The sequence below is a fragment of the Gracilinanus agilis genome, chromosome 3, assembly GCF_016433145.1.
Source record: "Gracilinanus agilis isolate LMUSP501 chromosome 3, AgileGrace, whole genome shotgun sequence".
Taxonomy (NCBI): Eukaryota; Metazoa; Chordata; class Mammalia; order Didelphimorphia; family Didelphidae; genus Gracilinanus; species Gracilinanus agilis.
The window spans coordinates 558395478-558415451 of NC_058132.1; the positions used below are offsets into that span (position 1 = coordinate 558395478).

Genomic DNA, 19974 nt, shown 5'->3' on the forward strand with positions numbered 1-19974 from the left:
TAATCAACAATAGGGGGGGAAAGGTTTTAACAAAAATAAGAAAGCTAGGATGAAGAAAATAGTTGGAATGGGAAAGAGCAGAAAAGATTGATGGCTTCCTATCACCTCTACAATAAAAAATAAATTGCTCTTTTATTTTTAAAGCCCTATTCAGGCTGGCCCTAACCTATCTTTCCAGCATCCCTGGATACTACTGACCTTATCCATACGCTAAGATCCAGCCAAACTGACCTTATCTGGAGTCCTCACACATGACATTCCCTCTCTTGTCTGAAGGCAGAGCAATAAGTGTCCCACATGACTAAAATGAGTCCCTTCATTGCCTAAGCTGAAGAGAGTCCTTTTTTCCTTTTAAGATGAAATTCAGGTGCTATCTTCTGTATAAAACTTTTCCTGATCTCCTAATATAGGGTCCTCTCTCCCAAATTACCCCATGTTTAACAAGTACACTTATATGTATATATTTATACAATTTTATATTTGTTACATATTTTAGATTCTTTTTCCATTAGGATAAAAGTTCCTTGCAAATAGATGATTCATTTATTTTTGTATCTCTAGCATCTAGCACAGTGCCTGGTATACCCTAGGTGCTCAATACTTGGTCACTGAACTGATATTATATTGCTTGGCTTCTCAACGAGTAGAAGAAAAGCTAGAAAGATGGAAAGAAAGTGGCAGTCAAAAAAATTTAATAAATTTAAAACAAAAAAAAAGTTGACAAGGCATTTGCTTTTTGACATGTTGAGTTTAAGGTGAAAATGGAACATTCAAATGGAAATATGTTTCATATCTTTTCTGAAGTAAAGGTCTGGAGCTCAGAAAAGAAGGTCAGACTAGATATTCCTATTTGTAATAAACTCTCCTCACAGAGGTGATAGTTGAAGCTACAGAACTGAATGAGTTTAGCAAGGGAACTAGATGGCATAATGGATAGAAAGACTCATCTTCTTGAGTTCAAATTCAGTCTCAGACACTTACTAAATGGGTGACCCTGAACAAGTCACTTAATCCAGTTTGTCTTCATCACTTATCTATAAAATGAGAAGGAAATGGCAAACCACTCCAGAATCATTGCCAAAAAATCCCAAATGCAGTCATAAAGAGTAGAACACAAGCAAAACATGATTGAACAGCACCAATGAGGTGCAGATAAAGAAAAGTTATGAAGCCAAAACCTTGTTCAAAAGCATAAATAGATGAGATGGCATCTCTTTCTTGATAGAATTCAGGAGCAGCTGTGTGCTGAAGTCAAAACAAGTCATTTTCAAATTATGTGTTACAGACTGTAAACAGACCTATAATTGCAACCATAAGCTAACAATAGATATGTCTGAGGCAGACAAGTAGGAAAAAATATAAGTGCACTTTAGCTATGGGCACAAACCTTTTATACTGATATATTTGCACTGAAGTTTCTTTCTCTTTCTCTGCCTGCCGTTTCTGCTCTTCTATCTCTGCCCGTCTCCTTTGTTCCTCTATCTCTGCCCGTCGCCTCTGTTCCTCTATCTCTGCCTGTCGCCTCTGTTGCTCTATTTCTGCCTGTCGCCTCTGTTGCTCTATCTCTGCCCTCTGCTTCTGTTCCAGTTCTTCCAATTCCTTTATTTTCCTTTCTTTCTCAAGAAGAAGCTGTTCTTCTAATTGTCTCTTTTGTTCTTCATGACGAAGTCTTTCTTCCTCCTCTACTCTGTTTTTTTCTCTATCTGAAGGATAAATTTCTTCTCTCCAATTTGTTTCCCAGTTGGCAAGAGTTGGCTCACGTGAGGTGAGAGAAACATTATTTGAGTGTAATACCATCTGTTCCTACAGGAAAAGGGGATGGAGAGAGAGAGAGAGAGAGAGAGAGAGAGAGAGAGAGAGAGAGAGAGAGAGATGCATGTATGTATCAATATACACAAAAGACATACATTTGTTAACATTTATTTTAGATGGTGCTCATTCTATCCCTGAGGCTGATAACTACTTTTAAAAAACATCAAAGAAATAATACTGACACATGAAAACATATGGATACTTCAGCTCTAATAAAGAGAGAATATAGACAACTTTAGATTCTTTTAAAGTCACTTTTAAAAGATGCAGACCCTTCTGCTATTTTATTATTATACTATCAAAGAAGAAAAGCTTAAATATCAAGCAGAATATTGGCTACAAGTCAAAGTCTGCCTTTGAAATGAACCACATAGCAAACCTTTATAAGGGACTGGCCAAAACTGAGTATTTTTCTTCCTAGCCTCAATTCATTCAGTGAAATGAAGGGAGGGAAAAGGGGGTGTATGCCAATGCTACCTCATCTAAGTACTTTGAGCTTTCTTTCTCAGCCTCTTGTTGAGCCCTCTGCCATTCTTCCCTCAGTTTTTCCTGTTCACGTTGATACTTCTCCTATCAAGAAAGAAAGAATGTTAATCAAAGTCAAATAAAGATGATTTTATTCTTAAATTAGTAGTTTTTATAAGTTAACAACAGTTGTTGCCAGGACCCCTGAACTTTTATATGTAACATTTCATTCAGTAAAGAGTTCTTCCTTTTAAAATTTAATCAATCACAGATTCATCCCAGAGATATTGAATTTCCTGGGTTCCTTTAAAGCAGGGGTCGGCAACGTATGGCTCTTTCTGCAGGAGCCATAAAGTCGATTTTTTTTCAGGCACTGTTACAGGAGCGCATACTGAGAGCACTGTACAGCTCTCAAGAAATTACATTTTAAAAAATGTGTCATTGCCGACCCCTGCTTTAAAATCTACAGTGAAGTGCTATTGAGATTTTTGTAGAATACTTTTCATTACATGCTATTTTAAGTTCATTAAGAACTATCTACTTTAATCACAAAGAGATAATAAGAGAAAAGACTTGTCCAAAAATATTTATAGCCATGCTCTTTGAAGTGGCAAAAAAAATGGAAAATTACAGGGTGTCCATCAATTGGGGAATGGCTGAATAAATTGTGGTATCTGATGATGATGGGATATTATTGTGCTGAAAGGAATAATGAACTGGAGGAATTCCATGTGAACTGGAAAGACCTCCAAGAAGTGATGCTGAGTGAAAGGAGCAGAACCAGGAGAACATTATACACAGAGACTGATACTTTATGGCACAATCGAACGTAATGGACTTTTCTACTAGCAGCAATGCAATGACCCCAGACAATTCTGAGGGACTTATGAGAAAGAATGCTATCCACATCCAGAGAAAGAACTGTGAGGGCAGAAATGCAGAAGAAAAACATATGATTGATCACGTAGCTCTATGTGGACATAATTAGGGTTTTGATGATAAAAGATCACTCTACTACAAATATGAATAACATGGAAATAGGTTTTTAACAATGATACATGTCTAACCCAATGGAATTGCTTGTCAACTTTGAATGGGGGGAGGAAAGAGCGGGAGGTGGGGTGGATCATGAATCATGTAACCATGGAAAATATTCTAAATTAAAAAAGAAAAACATAAAGTACTTTATAACATATAAAAAAAACTATCTACTTTAAAATTACAGGAACACTTTAAAATTACAGGAACACTTTGTCAAAGAGAATGCAATAAAGAAAATTGGCATTTCATGGGCATTGAAAGATCAAGAAGAAAGTAAGGTCTTATTTTGTTTTTTAAAGCTATATGACCTGATCTCCTCTGAACACTTATAGAAAACATCACATACTTTGGCCAAAAACAGATGCATTCTCTAAATCATTACTAACATAACAAATGTATTGCTCTTTAAAAAACAGAGGTAAATATACATTCAATGACCATACCAATTCAAATGATTTGTAGATCTCTATCTAGTCCTAGCATTTCTCCTGAACTCTTTCTTAAAACCACCACAGCCATCAAACTCAATATGACTGAAACAGAATTCATTTTCTTTTCCCAAAAATTCTGTTCTTTGCTGAACTTCATTATTACTTTTATGGGTACCATTATCCTCCCAGTCACCCAGAAAATGGGGTGCAGGGAAACAGTTGTGTAAGACTATCTTAATATATCTATTGAGTTTGCCAGTATATGCAATGTTCTGAATTCATGGTCACCTACCTCCACAATAAAGAAAAGAGAGGGTTGTTGGGTTGTGTTTTGTTTTTTAATTATCTCTTCTCCAAAGTCAAGCTTTGTCACTCTTCTTTTTTATTTTTATTTTGCAAGTACTCCTTTATTTAAGCAATACCTTTTAATACAAGGTAGGATTGAGCAGGCAAAACAATTAATAGGCAATATTTGGGCTATAATCACTTGGATAGTTCATTATTACCTGAAGCAAACGATCCTGTTCTTTCTGCCATTTTTCCTGTCGTTTCCTCTCTTCCTCTTGATCCCAAGCCCAACGACTTGGAGCATTAATGGTTGGAACTGGAAGCTAACATTTCACAAGAGAATCAGTAGAAAAAAGTTGAAAAAATAAATAATTTATTAAATTAATTTCAATAGGTGCAAAATTATAATTTATAGGCCTATCACACTGTTCTTTAAACTAAAGGCTTTGTGAAGTTTTTAACTGGTGGTTTTCAGAACTACTGTTGTGTTCAATTAGAAAGAAGAATAGTTATCTAATACTTTATATAACTTATACCAAAGAAATGCAGATATTTTTGCAGAGAAATTGGCAACCACATCAAGCTTATTTTATCTACTCCAATGCAACAAATAAATATTACTTACATCAGGCACCACAGAATCAGAACTTCCTGTATCATCATATTGGAAAAAAGAAGAAAATGGGAAAACATATTAAGTTAGAAATTTATTAATAAGATATTTTCCCTCCCCAAAAATATCACTATATACCTTAGGCACCCATATTCTGTTTTTTAAGTGACAGTGATTCATTTTTTTTTAAAAACACAACCTATTCACTCCTGAGTATCATCAATAACTAGTCATGTTTCAAGATATAAGTGGGGAAAAAATAAATACGAACAACTATTTGGTTTGATTTGGTGGTATAGTCCTAAACTTACAGGGAAGGTTTCCAGTATTCTCCCTTTTTTAGACACGGCTTGCCTTAGTACTGGAAGGTATTTTTCCAGCACCTAAAAATGTCATGGTTCAAGCCAACATAATGCTTAGATATATGGTATTTTGCAATGAAAGTAATTCTTTAGGTATATGTATTGATTTAAATTTCACTTTATAACAAAGATATAACCACTACAAATATGCTTACTATAGAGTAAATATTTAATGTGCCACTCCTCTTATAATGAAATATAAAGTTTTAAGCTTTATTTTGTTCTTTGTACTTTCTTGGTTTAAAAAAATGGATTTTATGCTGAAAAAAATGAAGGAAATCATAGCACAAATGGTATTTTAATGTCTTCTAAAACATCAGGTATTACTAAATTAGTTAATGGTATTTTACAACTTGTTACATTAAAACAAAATTGTTTCCAAATCTTGAAAATAATCTCCTCTGAAAAATGTCTGTTAAAGAAAAGTATGCCAAAACTAGAATGGGAGGGAGGGGGGTGTTAGTTATTTTATCCTAGCCAACAGGAAAATGGTGTGCAATATATATTTCAGTTACTTGGCTTTAGAAACATTGGATTTTAGCAAAAGAATCAAACACACTAAAGATGAGATCACAAATATATTTTACACATATAGACAATGATAAAAGTTGCTTGAATTATTTTATTTATGGGTCAATAATGAAGCTTAGAATGCCCTGGGCAAGAAATTAATTATCAATTCCGTACTTAATATGTTCAAACCAAGAAAAATTACAAGTCATTATAAAGCTAGTTTGTCAATATTTGGGTAATCTTAAAAGTAAAAAGCAATGACATTAGAAATCAGTAACACATCTTAGTTTGAATGTGCCACTTTATTTCAGATGTTTGCTCTTATTTTTAAGTTTCCATTGACAACACAAAGTTGAGAGATGACAGTTATCAAAGAAAAGTATTAGACAAATATAAAAATGTGAAAAAAATACAACATGCAGAGTGCACAACAAAAGGCAGCAGTTCCATAAGACTACACCAACATAAGGTTTTCAAAAGCAAACTCCCATGCTTCCTGTTTCCATAATTAAGCTGTTTTAAATGACTTTCAAATTAACAGGGCAGCACTTAGGCACCAGTTTCTTCCAAGACTCTCCTTTGGGGAAAAAAAGTCCCTTCCAAACAAACCTTTTATTTACTGTTAGAGAACTTATCTCTAACACAAAAATATATCTAGAACAAAAATCCTTTAAAACTTAGAATCAAGTGTATGTTGGTGTAATCTAATAGTATGCCTTATAGAAAGAGCAGTCAAGCTTGAACAAAGTTCCTCATTTCTTACTATTACCAAGTGCAAATTTGTGTTGTGTTTTTGTTTTTAATTTTAACAGCATTTCAGTTTAGGAGGGGAAAAAAGTTTTACAGGTATAAAAAGGACACACAAAGACCCATTACCACAGAGGTAGACCCATGAACTGTAAGAAAAACCTGATGACCCTGGGGAAAGAATGGAAATGGATTATGTTGCTTGGCCATAACAACAACAAATGATGTTGAAGAGGCTTAGTACCCAGCACCACAGACTAGTTAGGAAGAAAATATAGTGGGAACAATTTCATGAAGGTACATGAATTGTTAGCTGTGTGGTTTACCTTGTTCAAAAAATTGTGACCGTCTTTTTAAGTTTTTCAAAGAAATAGGTTCAGAGGCTAGTTGAAAAATGGAAAAAATATATAAATCAATACCATGTTATACTTATTTTAATCTATAACCCATGGAAAACAAATGACATTTCATAAAATCTGACATCTGGAAGAGACCACCACTGAGGTCATCTTGCCCTTAAGAAATGCTTACTGAATAACTGATCTTGTCCAACCTCCTAAGGACACACAAATCATCCCTACCACATCACAGACAAATAGTCCCTGCTTTAATGCCTTCAGTGATGAGCAGTTTCCTGCCTCAGAAGGCAGTCACGCCTTTTTAATTTATGGTTAATACCACTGAAAAAAAACCTGAAGGCTATGTAGGATATGGAATTATTTAATGCACATACACAGATGTTTTTAGTAGGTTACTTGGCATTCAAATTAGTAAAAGTAGTAAACTGATTCAGGAACACATTTTAGCAGAGGGATATAACAAAGCTTTGTCTATAGCAGTCTAAGTGCATAACACCCAATTTAAAAGGTTCTCTTTTCCTGTCCAAATTGGCTATAGATTTTTCCTGTGCAAATTCACTAATTCTTAAGGAAAACTTCATTTTAAGAAACCACTGCACAATGATGTAAATTTATCTCCACTATAAGAACAACTCTTATTAACAGAACAGTACTCCATCTAGTACAACCATTATTAAGAAAGAAAAGGAAAGCAAACTTATAGAAATACCAGGAATGAGAGCTGACCTCTAAATTGTTGGGGAGAGAGAGCTGGAATATGAAATAAATGGAAAAAAAATTAAATTCTCCTAAAATATATCAATGTTTCTAGAAAGTCTAGGCCCAGTTTCAAAAATCTCATGGATATTACAAGTAAGATCAATCAAAATAGAGAATGAGTAAATTGTATTCTAGTTTCTCCCATTGATTTTTACAAGGTCTTGGTATAATTATATTCCATTTGTATTCACTCAAAAGAAAGCAGATGATATTATTGCTTGGTATTAATTTACCAGCAAAATACTTGATCCTTTCATTCAACATATGAATCTTAAAGTTGTATACTGCACCCTAAGAATTGATTAAACAGTAAAATCCCACAATATCAAGGCTAGACCTCAAAGAAGTATGAATGCAAGGGAGGTGATTTTTATGTTAAAACTCCTCAAATGAAGTATGTAATATTAAAAATTTGAAATTATATTAATATTTATTCAAGTCAAATTTAACCTTTTTAAAGGGCAATGTAAAAGGCAACTAGATGGCTCGGTGGATAGAGGATCAAGTCTGGAGACCCAGATCCTGGCTTCAAATTTGGCCTCAGCCACTTCCTAACAGTGTGACTCTGGGCAAGTTACTTAACCCCAATTGCTCAACCTTTACCACTCTTCCACCTTGGAATTAATACCTAGAATCAATTCTAAGACAAAAGGTAAGGTTTTTTTTTTGTTGTTTTTGTTCTTGAAGGTAATGTAAGAATGGGAGAAATGGAACAATTTATGAATTTATTTATAATTTTTAGGCTTGAGCATTTCATGTTCAAAGGCTCCAAACTCAAGCATGTATCAAAACAGACTAGTACTAACATAGTCCCAAGGTCTTTAGCTTCCCAATAATGATAGCTAGCATTTATATTTTAGTTTGGCAAAGTAGATCTTAGTGCCTTTCCTCTGAGACTAAATGGGTCCTGATTAAAAAACAGCAGCCAAAGGTAGCAAAAATGCATAATCTAAGTTCTCACCTTTTTACATTCTATTATAAAATATCAATCTATAAAAAAAAGATGTACAATCCCTTCCAAAATGGAAACTTAATGCTTGGGAGTAAGTTCTTCCTTTTCCCTCTCATTCAGAAAAGGCCACAATTAGCATCCGGAGATCCAGACCTTGCTGCCAATGCTCAAAGTGCCATTGTAGTGCTATTCAGCACTTAGTGGAATTGAGCTCCAGTCCACCTGGTTGCAATTGGATCTGGGTGCTCCTTTTTAGTTTCAACTTGCATCAGGCCAGTTTTTATTTCACTCAAAGTTATTAATTTTTACAACAGTAGAATCTGAGTACTACATCTGTTCTCTTCAACAAGATGTGTGATACCATAATCATTTACCTTTGGGTTCCATAGAACTGTTTTCACCACTTATGCCATTTATTCCTTTTGTTTCAATATTCTGTAAAGGGGAAAGAAAGCAGTTCATGTTATTTCCTCAAATAGGTTTTAATAATGCATGAACCAAGTTAACATTGTGATTCCTATTAAGTGAAACCATTTTCCAAAGAGGTAAACTTGGTAGGCTATTAATATAGGTTATTAAATGCAGTCAAATCTTGAATATTTTTCAGCATTTTATAACATTGGCTTAAGAATTAATGAATGGTTACAAGAATTAATGGTTTTAAGGTAAATCAGTCATAATTCTTGAGGAAATATTATGAGCTAAATAATTACTATTTCCATTCATTACTTTGTATTAGTAAAGAAGGTAAAAATATACATATTATTTTCCCACAATAAAGAAGAATAGTTAGATATTTCTAAGGAGGAATGCCCCAGAAATGTTGTAATAATAGTCTTGAAACAAAATCAAGTGCATAATATTTAACAAATATTTTCATTTAAATTAAATATATAGTTCCAATATAGGCAGACTGGTTCCCTACTTTTGAAAACTCTACAATAATGGCTGCTTCAAGAATTAAATTTCTCATGAAATGATTTTTTTCGGAAACAAAATTTTTTTTAATTTCATCTCACATGGAAAAAGACAATAAATTCTGCTATGTGTAAACACTTATATGCATAAAATCAGTAAGCATTTTATAAAATTTTAAACTGCAAATATTCTTTACATTTTTTAATCTAGCTGCTATCAATAAGCATACAGCAGAAACCATTATGTTCTACAGCTGTCCTTAAAATAATTATCATAGAGTATGTTTTGGAAAAATGGAAAATACATAGGAACTCAGTTCTGAATCTTCTGGCATTTTCTACGATACAAAACCATTACATAAATTATGTCATTGGAATACTGTAAGCATTCCTAAAATCTTTGTGTTCACATCTACCACTGGATAGCATTCATAATACTTATAGCAAATAAAAGGTATTATAATTTATCAAATGTTGCCTTTTCTAATGGGGAGGGGAAAGATGAAGGGAATTACCTGGGAATTTTAATGTAACAAACAAGTAACTTTAAATTTTAAATAATAATTTGGTTAAACACAAACAACACTCTTTCTAATCCCATTTGATAATTCTGTGAATTCTTCCTAGAATTTCCCTTTTTGTAACCACTTCCCATTTCTCAAAAATCAAACTTACGGAATTTTGAAGACTTTCGGAGAAATCACTCTTTACTGAAATGTTTGAAGTCTTGTCTGAACTGTAAACTCCAGAAGTTGCATCAATCCACTTAGTTTCAGGTGAACCTATAATTTTGGTAGCCATACTGGTGAGATTGAGGGTTTTATGCCGTACAAATGGCAGGGAAGGTTGGTCTTTGCCCCAGTCTGATTGGCACATCGAGATCAAGGAATGAGTACAGGTAAATGTCAAAGTGGAAAGAACAAAGTTACTGACAGTACATCCAAAGAGGACAAAATGCAAACACAAAACTGAGAGACAAATAAGGAAGGAAGCAGAGGAATGTGTTAGGGCTTTCAGAGGCAGACCACCTTCCCAAAAGAGAGGGTTAATTTTTTTAAATCCCAAAACATACCAGCTAATTTACTGAAATATACTATAAGCCAAGATTTAGTATCAAAAGATGAAATTATCATTAATGAAAATTGTTAATATGTGATTGAGATGAGGATAGGTAATTCATCTTCCTCAAAAAGGAAATAATCAGAGATAATGCAAATAAAATATCAAATAAACCTTTACATTATACAAAAACCCAGTTACTACTACTACTACTACTACTACTACTACTACTACTACTACTACTACTACTACTACTACTACTACTACTACTGCTACTACTACTACTACCACCACTATCACTACTACTACCACCACTATCACTACCACTACCACCACCACCACCACCACCACCACCACCACCACCACCACCACCACTACTACTACTACTACTACTACTACTACTACTACTACTACTACTACTACTAACTACTATAAAGATCTGCACTGGTTCCTAAATAATGTAAAAAGATTACAAGAATGGCTCTAGAATTTGGAAATTCCTATGAAGAATATGCAAAAGGACTAAGCATAATAAGTCCTACTTGATGAGAAGGGGTAGATGAATTGGTCTATGCCTCTATGCATTACTAGAGAGAGTGACTACCTAGATAGATCATATATCCATTGAATTATTATTAGTTACAAAAAGTATCAAAAAAGTCACCTATTTTTTCTAAACTCATATTCACTCTTAGAATGGCTACGAATATTGGTTCCAAGGCAGAAGAGTGGTAAGGATTTGTCCAGGGTCACCCAACTAGGAGTGTCTGAACATAGGTCCTCCTGCCTCCAGTTCTGGCACTCTATCCAATGAGCCACCTATCTTCCCTTTACTCATATATTTCTCAAGAATCAAGAATAGGAACACAATCAACTCTGTTTTCCTTTATAGACCGAAAACCAGAATATGTAAAACAATGACAAATGCCATATTCAACATCCGATAAGTAATTATTGGCAAACTTCAAGCACAAATGCAAAGCCTTTCAATTCAAGAATTTAGCAGAGAATGTCTCAACTAGGGCTTAGATATAAGTTTCAGTATATTTGCTAGTTGAAGAGGTTTACAAACAGCACAATAAAGACAACATTCAAATTCTTTCACATTACCATAAAGCAGCCTTTTGTGAGAATGTTACTGCAGTAAGTCAAGACCCTCAACCAAAGAACAAACACACACACACACACACACACACACACACACATATGCACATATTCCACATAACAAATAACCCACCATTTTTTCCATAACGCCTGACATCCACAACTAGGTTTCCAGTTTCTCGTGCATTAGCCATGATCTCCTCCCACTTATCTGTGTCCTTATTTGAAAACTTGGTGTTGTTAACAGCAATAATTTCATCATCTACCTGTAGCTGAGACAATGCTGCAGGGCTACCTATAAATTCCAAAATAAATTTAACATCAACTTGAATGATCAGCATTTTGGTGAGAGTCAGCATATTCATTTCAGAAAGAAGAAAAAAAGTACAACAATTGTGCTAGTTTACATTAATCATTGCTCAGGAAGAATCATGTAAACCCAAACACATAGACAAAATAGAAAGTCTTTCAACGAATCAAAAAAAAAAATAAAACAAAAACTTTGGTGTGAACTATGGTATAGGACAATATAGGGTATTCCTTTTTAGTAGATATTTTTATTTAAAACTGTAATGACTAAAAACACCTTATCTAGTCCATGAAAAAAATTCCCCTAAATTAAAAAACTGTAGATTATAATAACTTTTAAAAGTCATCTCTGAATACGAAAAATTTTATACTATGCAAGGCTGGGTTTCAAGCCCTAATGCCAAAATCATATCAGAACTAGAAAAGATTAAACATATGCACTTAAGAGTACTGTTCTCCAATAATTGAAGTTATTGTCTCCCATTTAAAATTACTTTTAAAAATTAAAAGACTACATCAATATTTTTTACCAATGTGCACTGGACCAATAAATCTGTTCCCCTTTTACCCCAGTCCTTCCCAAGAATACATATAATCAACTTCATTCAAACCTAATGAGAGTTAGTTTAGAATTCAGGCAAAATTGTTTAAAGGTCCTCCCCTATTCCAGCTAAACAGCTCCAGATGCACCACTAGGCAAAGGGAGGTAGAGAAGAAGTCATCCTTTTTTTGGAGAATTCTCAGGTACTTGTGGTAGGTACCATATTAATTACACTACACTTATTCCAAGTAACTACAAGTTATATAATTTAAAATATACGTAGGTGGAGTAACATGGATTTTAGTTGGCAAAAATACTTCCTGAGATTTAAAATGTTCTTTTCTAAGTACTTCAGAATACAGATTTTCAAAAGCATTAGTAAAACCTAAGCTTTACAAATAATAAAAATTTAAAAGACTAACAGAAAAAAAATTTTCAAGTGGGCCAAGAAGAAGATTGAGAGGTGAAAGTACTCAATTCTGAAAATCAAGACATTCAGAGAGCAAGAGAATACTGTCTTTTCCCTTCATGTTTGTACATTTTCATGTTCATTCTCTCTTCTTCTCTGAAACTCATTCATTTCGATAGCTTTGTTTACACCCACTGTAAACACTACCTAAGAATAAAGTTCACAGTAAGGCTAAACTGAAAATTTACCTGCTTCAACTGATTGCACGATGATTCCAGGAAAATCCCATCTTACAGTAAACCCAAAGTCAGCATCACTATTTCCAGGGCTGTGGATCATAATGATTCTCATATCACTGAACTGATCCTGAAAATGAAATGTGACACGATGAGATCAAGTGTCATCTGGCATCTACATGAGGAAAGTCCATCCACTAAGTAAGTAAGGAGGCTTACAGAATACTATACACTTTAATTATCTTGGGAGAAAATAACTGGGAAATTAATTTTCTTTTTCTTCCACAAACTAGGTAAAATTTTCTTGTTTGTTCATTATCATAGATATATATCCGGTTCAGATAACAGTTTATTTCTATTTATATTAAAAAATAATAAAAGAGAGATATCTCCCAATACCCATAAATCTTCACTGACAGAGTGATTAAATACTTTGCTTTTTGCCTAAATCCAATTGTCCACCTAAATTCATTAGTTTGGTTGTTAAAATCTAGACCAAGAATAGCCTTTTATAAGTGACAATACTGTCTGCCTAAATTTCCCAATAGGGTACTCTACATCAGATATATTCAGGTACACTGGAATAGTATTTACAAAGTAGTATAAATTATTTGGAAGGAGGTGATGCAAATTAATGATATACTCCTCTAACATGGCACATGCATTTTGGAGAGAATTTATGCATTTGTTCCCAACAGTATCCTCAATACATCAAAGAAAATAATGTTATTTCTCTCATCTAATAAAAATTTACTGTGATCAACTTCAAAAAGTTTCATTTTCTAAAAGGGATCTTTGCAAACACAGTTTGAGGGGCAGCTAGGTGGCTCACTTCCTGGGTTCAAATCTGGCCTCAGATACTTCCTAGCTGTGTGACCCTAGGCAAGACACTTAACCCCCATTGCCTAGCCTTTAACACTCTTCTGCCTTGAAACCAGTTCATAGTATTGACTCTAAGATGGAAGATCAGAGTTTAAAAAAATACATATTTTGAGTAAAGGAAGCAAAGATATTTAGAGTTATTCATGATGTCCCTCCATCAGGGAGCCCATTGTACATGTCTAATTCTATAGGAAATGGTCTACTATAACAAAGGTCCATGTCTTTTAGCCTCAACACAGGCACTAGGGCACCCAGCATAGCAAAGAATCCCTTGATCACTCCTTACTACAGATGGATTTGGTATAGAGAAAGCATGCTGGATTTTGAGTTAGAACTTTCATGTTATCACTCATTAGCTATATAACCTTAGGAAAATCATTTAAGACCTATGCTCAATTTCCATTTATGTAAAATTAAGAAATTTTATTATTATGTTAGTTACCAACAGGTCACCTGAGAGGTAGGTAGGTACTTTGTAAAAGTCTTATATAAATGTGGATTGTTATTAAAAATAATCATAACAATCACATTTATAAGGCTGAAGACTAATAACATTCTACTAAGAAGGGAGATTTCTCATCAGTACCATTCCGTAATGTCAAAAGATCACATACTGAAATTAATAAGTCAAAGAAAATGAACAGTCAGTAAATATTGATTTCTTTCTATCTTTACCACTGTTACCAATGAAACAAGAATTAAAAAGCCAACAAAACTACAGAATTCAATGCTATATAAAGCCAAAGAATTAAATGGTAGGTTTGATTTTCAACATTCTAATTAAGGTTATTTAGCCAGGAGAAAAGAAGATGGAGGGAAGAGGGGGGAAAGGGGAGGTGGGATTTAATAACCAGTTTTAAAAAACATGAAAGGATATTTTGTAGATGGTGGTTAGTGGCCAATATCCATTTACACAAAAGAGAAGATGAAAAGGAATGGGCTTAACCCACATCAGGAAGAATATGGGAAAGACACAAAGAATTTCCTGACCAGATGGATTATGTGCTGATGGACTGCCATTAGCTGAGAGTTGTGAAATTTCTATTGGAAATTTTTAATGAAAAAGAGTGAAAATCCTTTAACAGAGATAGTGAAGAAGACAGATAACAGCTACTGACAGGCAGTTATTATAATGGACTGAGTTCTGATCTTGGAGTCAGGAAGACATAGGTTCAAGTCCTGATTCAGATATTTTTCAGCAGTGTGAAATTGGGCAACTCATAAAGGTGCTCTTAGTCTCAGTTCTACATCTGTAAAGTGGGAATAATAATATTACCTACCTCACAGAGTTGTAATCAAATAGGATAATATATGTACGATATTTAGCAAGCTTTAATATGTTGTATAATTCTTAGCTATTATTGTTATATCATTGTTATTAAAAATTATAAAGTTTCATGAATTATAATGGAAAGAAAAATTGATTGGAGGTAGAGAGGGGTCAAGAGATCTGGAATCTAGTTTGAGTTCTATCACCTACGAGCTTACACAACTTTTATCAAGTTATTTTGCCCTTTCTGGATTTGAGTTTCCTAATTATAAAATGAAATAGATTGGACGACTCAGCTCTAAAATTCTATTCTGTAAAGGCATAAATTGCTCATTACAAGAATCAGAAAAGGTTAATGCTTTCTCTCCCCCTTAAAAACAAATATAAAACACTAGGTATTTCCTTAAAAGTTTCTTGAGAAGAAAAATCATTGCTTGATTATTTTTTGCCTTTGATCAAAGAATGGGAAAAGCTAAAGTTCTTAGTTACCAGTTTAAGAGGTGAGAAGGTGAAGGATGAAGGAAGAGGATAAGAACTAAAACAGAGTACTTTATTTCAATTGTTAACTTTCTCTTTTACAGTAGGATAAAAAAAACAGAAGAGATGCTAATGCTGTTTTATAAATCTTGATTTTCAGAATTGAGTACTTTCACCTCTCAATCTTCTTCTTGGCCCACTTGAAAATTTTTTTCTGTTAGTCTTTTAAATTTTTATTATTTGTAAAGCTTAGGTTTTACTAATGCTCTTGAAAATCTGTATTCTGAAGTACTTAGTCAAGTATCCTGGCAGCTAAGCCTTGTCCATCCTAAGCCTTTGGCAGCCATAGAAGTGTTAATTTGGGCTACAAATACAGATCAAAAGCAAATCATTTTATATTTAAAACAATTCAGCATAACAAACTGAGTTGGCTTATGTCTGAAAATATGATAAAGGACAGCTCTGAAATAATGACCATAAATTCAGTTCTTGGGTCTGATTAAACATTTAGTTGGTGAATACTTGGCCACAAAAGGCTATTATACGAAAGCAAAGTTTGTCTTGTGCATTTCTACATTGCTTATTACTTAGAAAGCTATTCACCTGCCTAACCTTTTGCAATATTAAAAACAAGTTTGATTTTAAAATATGTGTAAGCTTAAACAAAGTGAAAAAAATTAGATTCTAGTTGTTGTGGTGTGTATATTTTTTTTAGAAAAAGGGAAGGAGAAGGTAGTGTAATATTCACCCAAATAATTATTTGGGGATTTTAAACTATTATTTAAATAACTAGGACATATTCCTTCTATGCTGTTCTACATTTACAGAGGTTTCATGTTTTATCTAAATTTCATATTCCTACTCTCCAACACCTCTGGCACAAGTGGTCAGCAGTTAGGGTGCTTTATTTTATGTGTCTGTTATAAAGGTGTATAAAATAGATGAATGTGTTTTTGGCTGATTTTTTTTTAAATAAGAATTGATTAATACTAGAAGCTTTAGGTTCTTCTTTGCTACCTGAAGAATATGTAATAAGCCAAATGCCAACTTATATGAAATTAAATGATCTAGATATTAGGGATAAGAAAATATATATTTCACAAATGCTTTACAGTTATATTTTTCAGTATGCTCAACCTTGAGAGATTTCAAAAACATACCTTTTCATCCCATTACTATCTCAATGGTATTTTAGTGTAACAATAAATTAGCATGTTAATTTTCATGTCAGAATACCAACCAGTTCTTTTCTGAGATTTTGTTCATCTCTAAAATGAGGAGGCAGGACTAAATGAATTCTCAAACCCATTTAAGATCTTATATTCTAAGCATTCCATAACTGATTATTGCAAGTAGTGGAAAAGGAAACTACAGGGGGCATCTAGGTGGCTTAGGGGATTGAGTGCCAGGCCTAGAGATAGGGGGTCCAGGGTCCCAATCTAGCCTCAGACATGTCCCAGCTGTTTGACCNTTAACTTGCCCAGAATCACAGACTTATTATATTAGTCTCAACAAGTGGATTTGAACTCAGGTCTTACTCAAGTATAAACCTTAGATGCACTTCTTGTTTCCAGCCTGACACCCAATTCCAAGAGACTTACTCACTTGTTTCCTTTCCATCCTACTGAGTTCAGGGGGGCAACAGCAAGATGGCAGCTTAATAGGAGCAAAAGCTGAAACCATTTTCACATTCCTTCCAAACCAATCTTTAAAAAGCACCCCAAAACAACAGAAGTCAAAAACCAACAGCAAGGTGGAGTAAGGCAGCTCTCCCATGGAACACAACTTGAAAGGTACGGAGACAGAATTGATTTACATGGGATACAGGGGACCAGAATCAAAACAGCATGCAGAGAAGTGTTGGCCAACCACCTCCCACCTACTGCACCAGGTCCTTATCCTGGATATAGGCCAAACTCTGGATCCCAGGACCCTGCCTAGACCACCAGCAACAGAGAACCCCAGACCCCAGAACCACTCCTTGAAGTCCCAGAACCTGGTACCAGCCCATAGTGAGGCCCAAAAGTCCAAAATTCTAGTTCCTTTCAAGTCTTTCACTGTGGTACTACCCTTAGCCCAAGGGTAAAATAGCACCCATTGCTAAGATCTGTAAGCCATCAGCAGAGAAAACAGAATCAGCAGCTTTCAAAATTCCCAGTCCAATGGCCAAAAAAAAATTGCTGAAAAATGAGCAAGTAGCAAAAGAAACACCTATCCTTAGTATAGTTTAATGGTGACAAAGAGTAAAGCACAGAAATAACAGGGGATGGTGAGATCTAAGTAACCACATGCAAAATTTCAAAGAAAAGCAGGAATTGGTCTTGGGCTCTGAAAGCACAAAGAGGAATTGAAAAAGCAAATGAGATAGGTCAAAGAAAAATGGGAAAAAGAAATTAAAGTAAAGGAAAAAGAAAATAATAGCTTAAAAAGCAAAATTGTGCAACTGGAAAAAGAAGCAAAAAAATCCAATGAAGAAAAGAACTTCATGAAAAGAAGAATCAAAAGGTCATGGAAGAAATTGAATCTTTAAACATTAGAATTGAGCAAATAGAAACTAATGACTTCACAAGATATTCACAGAAAAAGACTTCACAGAAACAATAAAAGAAAATCAAAAGAATGAAAAAAATAGAAGAAAATATGAAATACCTCATTGAAAAACTACTGACCTAGAAAATAACTCCAGTAGAGACAATTTAAGAATTATTGGACTACAAAAAAGTCATGAATCCCCCCAAAAAGGTCTATACCTCATATTACAAGAAACTATCACCCCTGATATTGTTGGACAAAAGGATAAAATAGAAATTGAGAGAATCCACAGATCATCTCCTGCAATAAATGCCCAAATGACAACTCCCAGAAATATTATATTCAGGAGCTCCCAGACAAAGAAGAAAATACTGTAAGGAACCAGAAAGAAATAATTCAAATATCATGGAACCCCAGTCGGGATTACACAGGAACTAGCAGCTTCCACAATGAAGGCCCAGAAGGCTTGGAATATGATATTCCAGAAAACAAAGGCACTTAGTTTACAACCAAGAATTACTTACCCATCAAAACTAACTATATTTCTATATTTAAGGAAATAGAAGATTTCCGAGCATTCCTGAAGAAAATCCAGACAAACAGAAAATTTGATGTCCAAATAGAAAATTCAAGAGAAGCATAAAAAGGTAAATAAGAAAAAGAAAAATATTTAAGGGCTTCAATATGATCAAATTATTCATATTCCTACATGGATATCTGTAACTCTTAAAAATTGTGATCATTATCATAGTAGTTAGAAGAACACAGACAGAGGATGTTGCAGTAAATTGTTACGGATGATATGCAAAAAAAAATCTAGGGTGGAAAAAGTAGACTGCACCAAGAGAAATAGAAAGAAGTAAAATGAATTAACTTATATACATAAAGAGGCATGGTGGGTGAACCATGACAGTGAAGGAGAGGATGAGGGTGGTGATGGGTAATATTTAAACCCTTCGATTCTACCACTTGTTATTTTTTTTCATTTTTTTATTAAGAAAATATTTCCATGGTTACATGATTCATGTTCTTTCCCTTCCCTCCTCACATCCCCCTCCCATAGCCAAAATGCAATTCCATTGGGTTTTACATGTGTCATTGATCAAGACCTATTTCCATATTATTGATATTTGCACTAGGGTGATCATTTAGAGTCTACATCCCTAATCATGTCCCCATCGGCCCATGTACCACTTGCTATTTTTAGCAAGAGTTTCATCTCCTTCTCTGGGACTATTAGAGAACAGACCACAATCTGAGTTAATTTCTTGATCCATAATTAAGTGCTTGTAAGGGTTTTGGTCACCAGCAACAATGAACAGTAAATAGGGCAGAAGTTCCTTCCTATACCCTCTCCTTTCCATCTTTACTTTCTTACAGAATTTCTGAAGAAAGGGAAAAAAATAAACATTTACTGAGTACTTCCTATATACCAGGCACTGTGCTAAGCATTTACAAATATCTCATTTGATCCTCACAACAACCCTGGGAAGTTGGTGCTATCATTATCCTTATTTTAAAGCTAAGGAAACTGAGGCAGGAAGAGGTTAAGTGACTTGCCCAAGGTCACCCAGCTTGTATCTAGGACTTGATTTGAAGTCATGATTTTCTGATTCCATTCACTGTACCACCTACCTCAACTCACCAAGAAGACTAATCTCACAAGTGACAACAGAAAATAAGATACATCCATATTGGGTACCCCATTCAATTCAATATGCATTTATTAAGTACTTCCATCAGATTATAATAGAAAGTGCTGGATTTGGAGTCAGAAGATTTGGGTTCAAATCTCAGTTTTCCTACTTATTATGTGTCCTTTGCCCCAAGTCCTTCAATTTCTTCAAAGCTGTAATATCATTATCTTTTTTTAAACCCTTACCTTCTGTCTTAAGG

At 34.1% G+C, this 19974-nt stretch overlaps 1 protein-coding gene across 1 annotated transcript in view; it reads right to left on the reverse strand.

The window, feature by feature from the left end:
* The window catches only part of LMO7 (LIM domain 7), a 67041-nt gene that overhangs the window by 23288 nt on the left and 23779 nt on the right, over window positions 1-19974 (reverse strand). The window contains exons 11-19 of the mRNA XM_044670586.1: window positions 12930-13047; window positions 11556-11717; window positions 9935-10122; window positions 8717-8777; window positions 6599-6655; window positions 4663-4688; window positions 4256-4360; window positions 2290-2382; window positions 1388-1803 (exon numbers count right to left, since the gene is read on the reverse strand). Coding sequence (XP_044526521.1) covers window positions 1388-1803; window positions 2290-2382; window positions 4256-4360; window positions 4663-4688; window positions 6599-6655; window positions 8717-8777; window positions 9935-10122; window positions 11556-11717; window positions 12930-13047 — 1226 coding nt within the window. The remainder of the gene's footprint in view (window positions 1-1387; window positions 1804-2289; window positions 2383-4255; window positions 4361-4662; window positions 4689-6598; window positions 6656-8716; window positions 8778-9934; window positions 10123-11555; window positions 11718-12929; window positions 13048-19974) is intronic.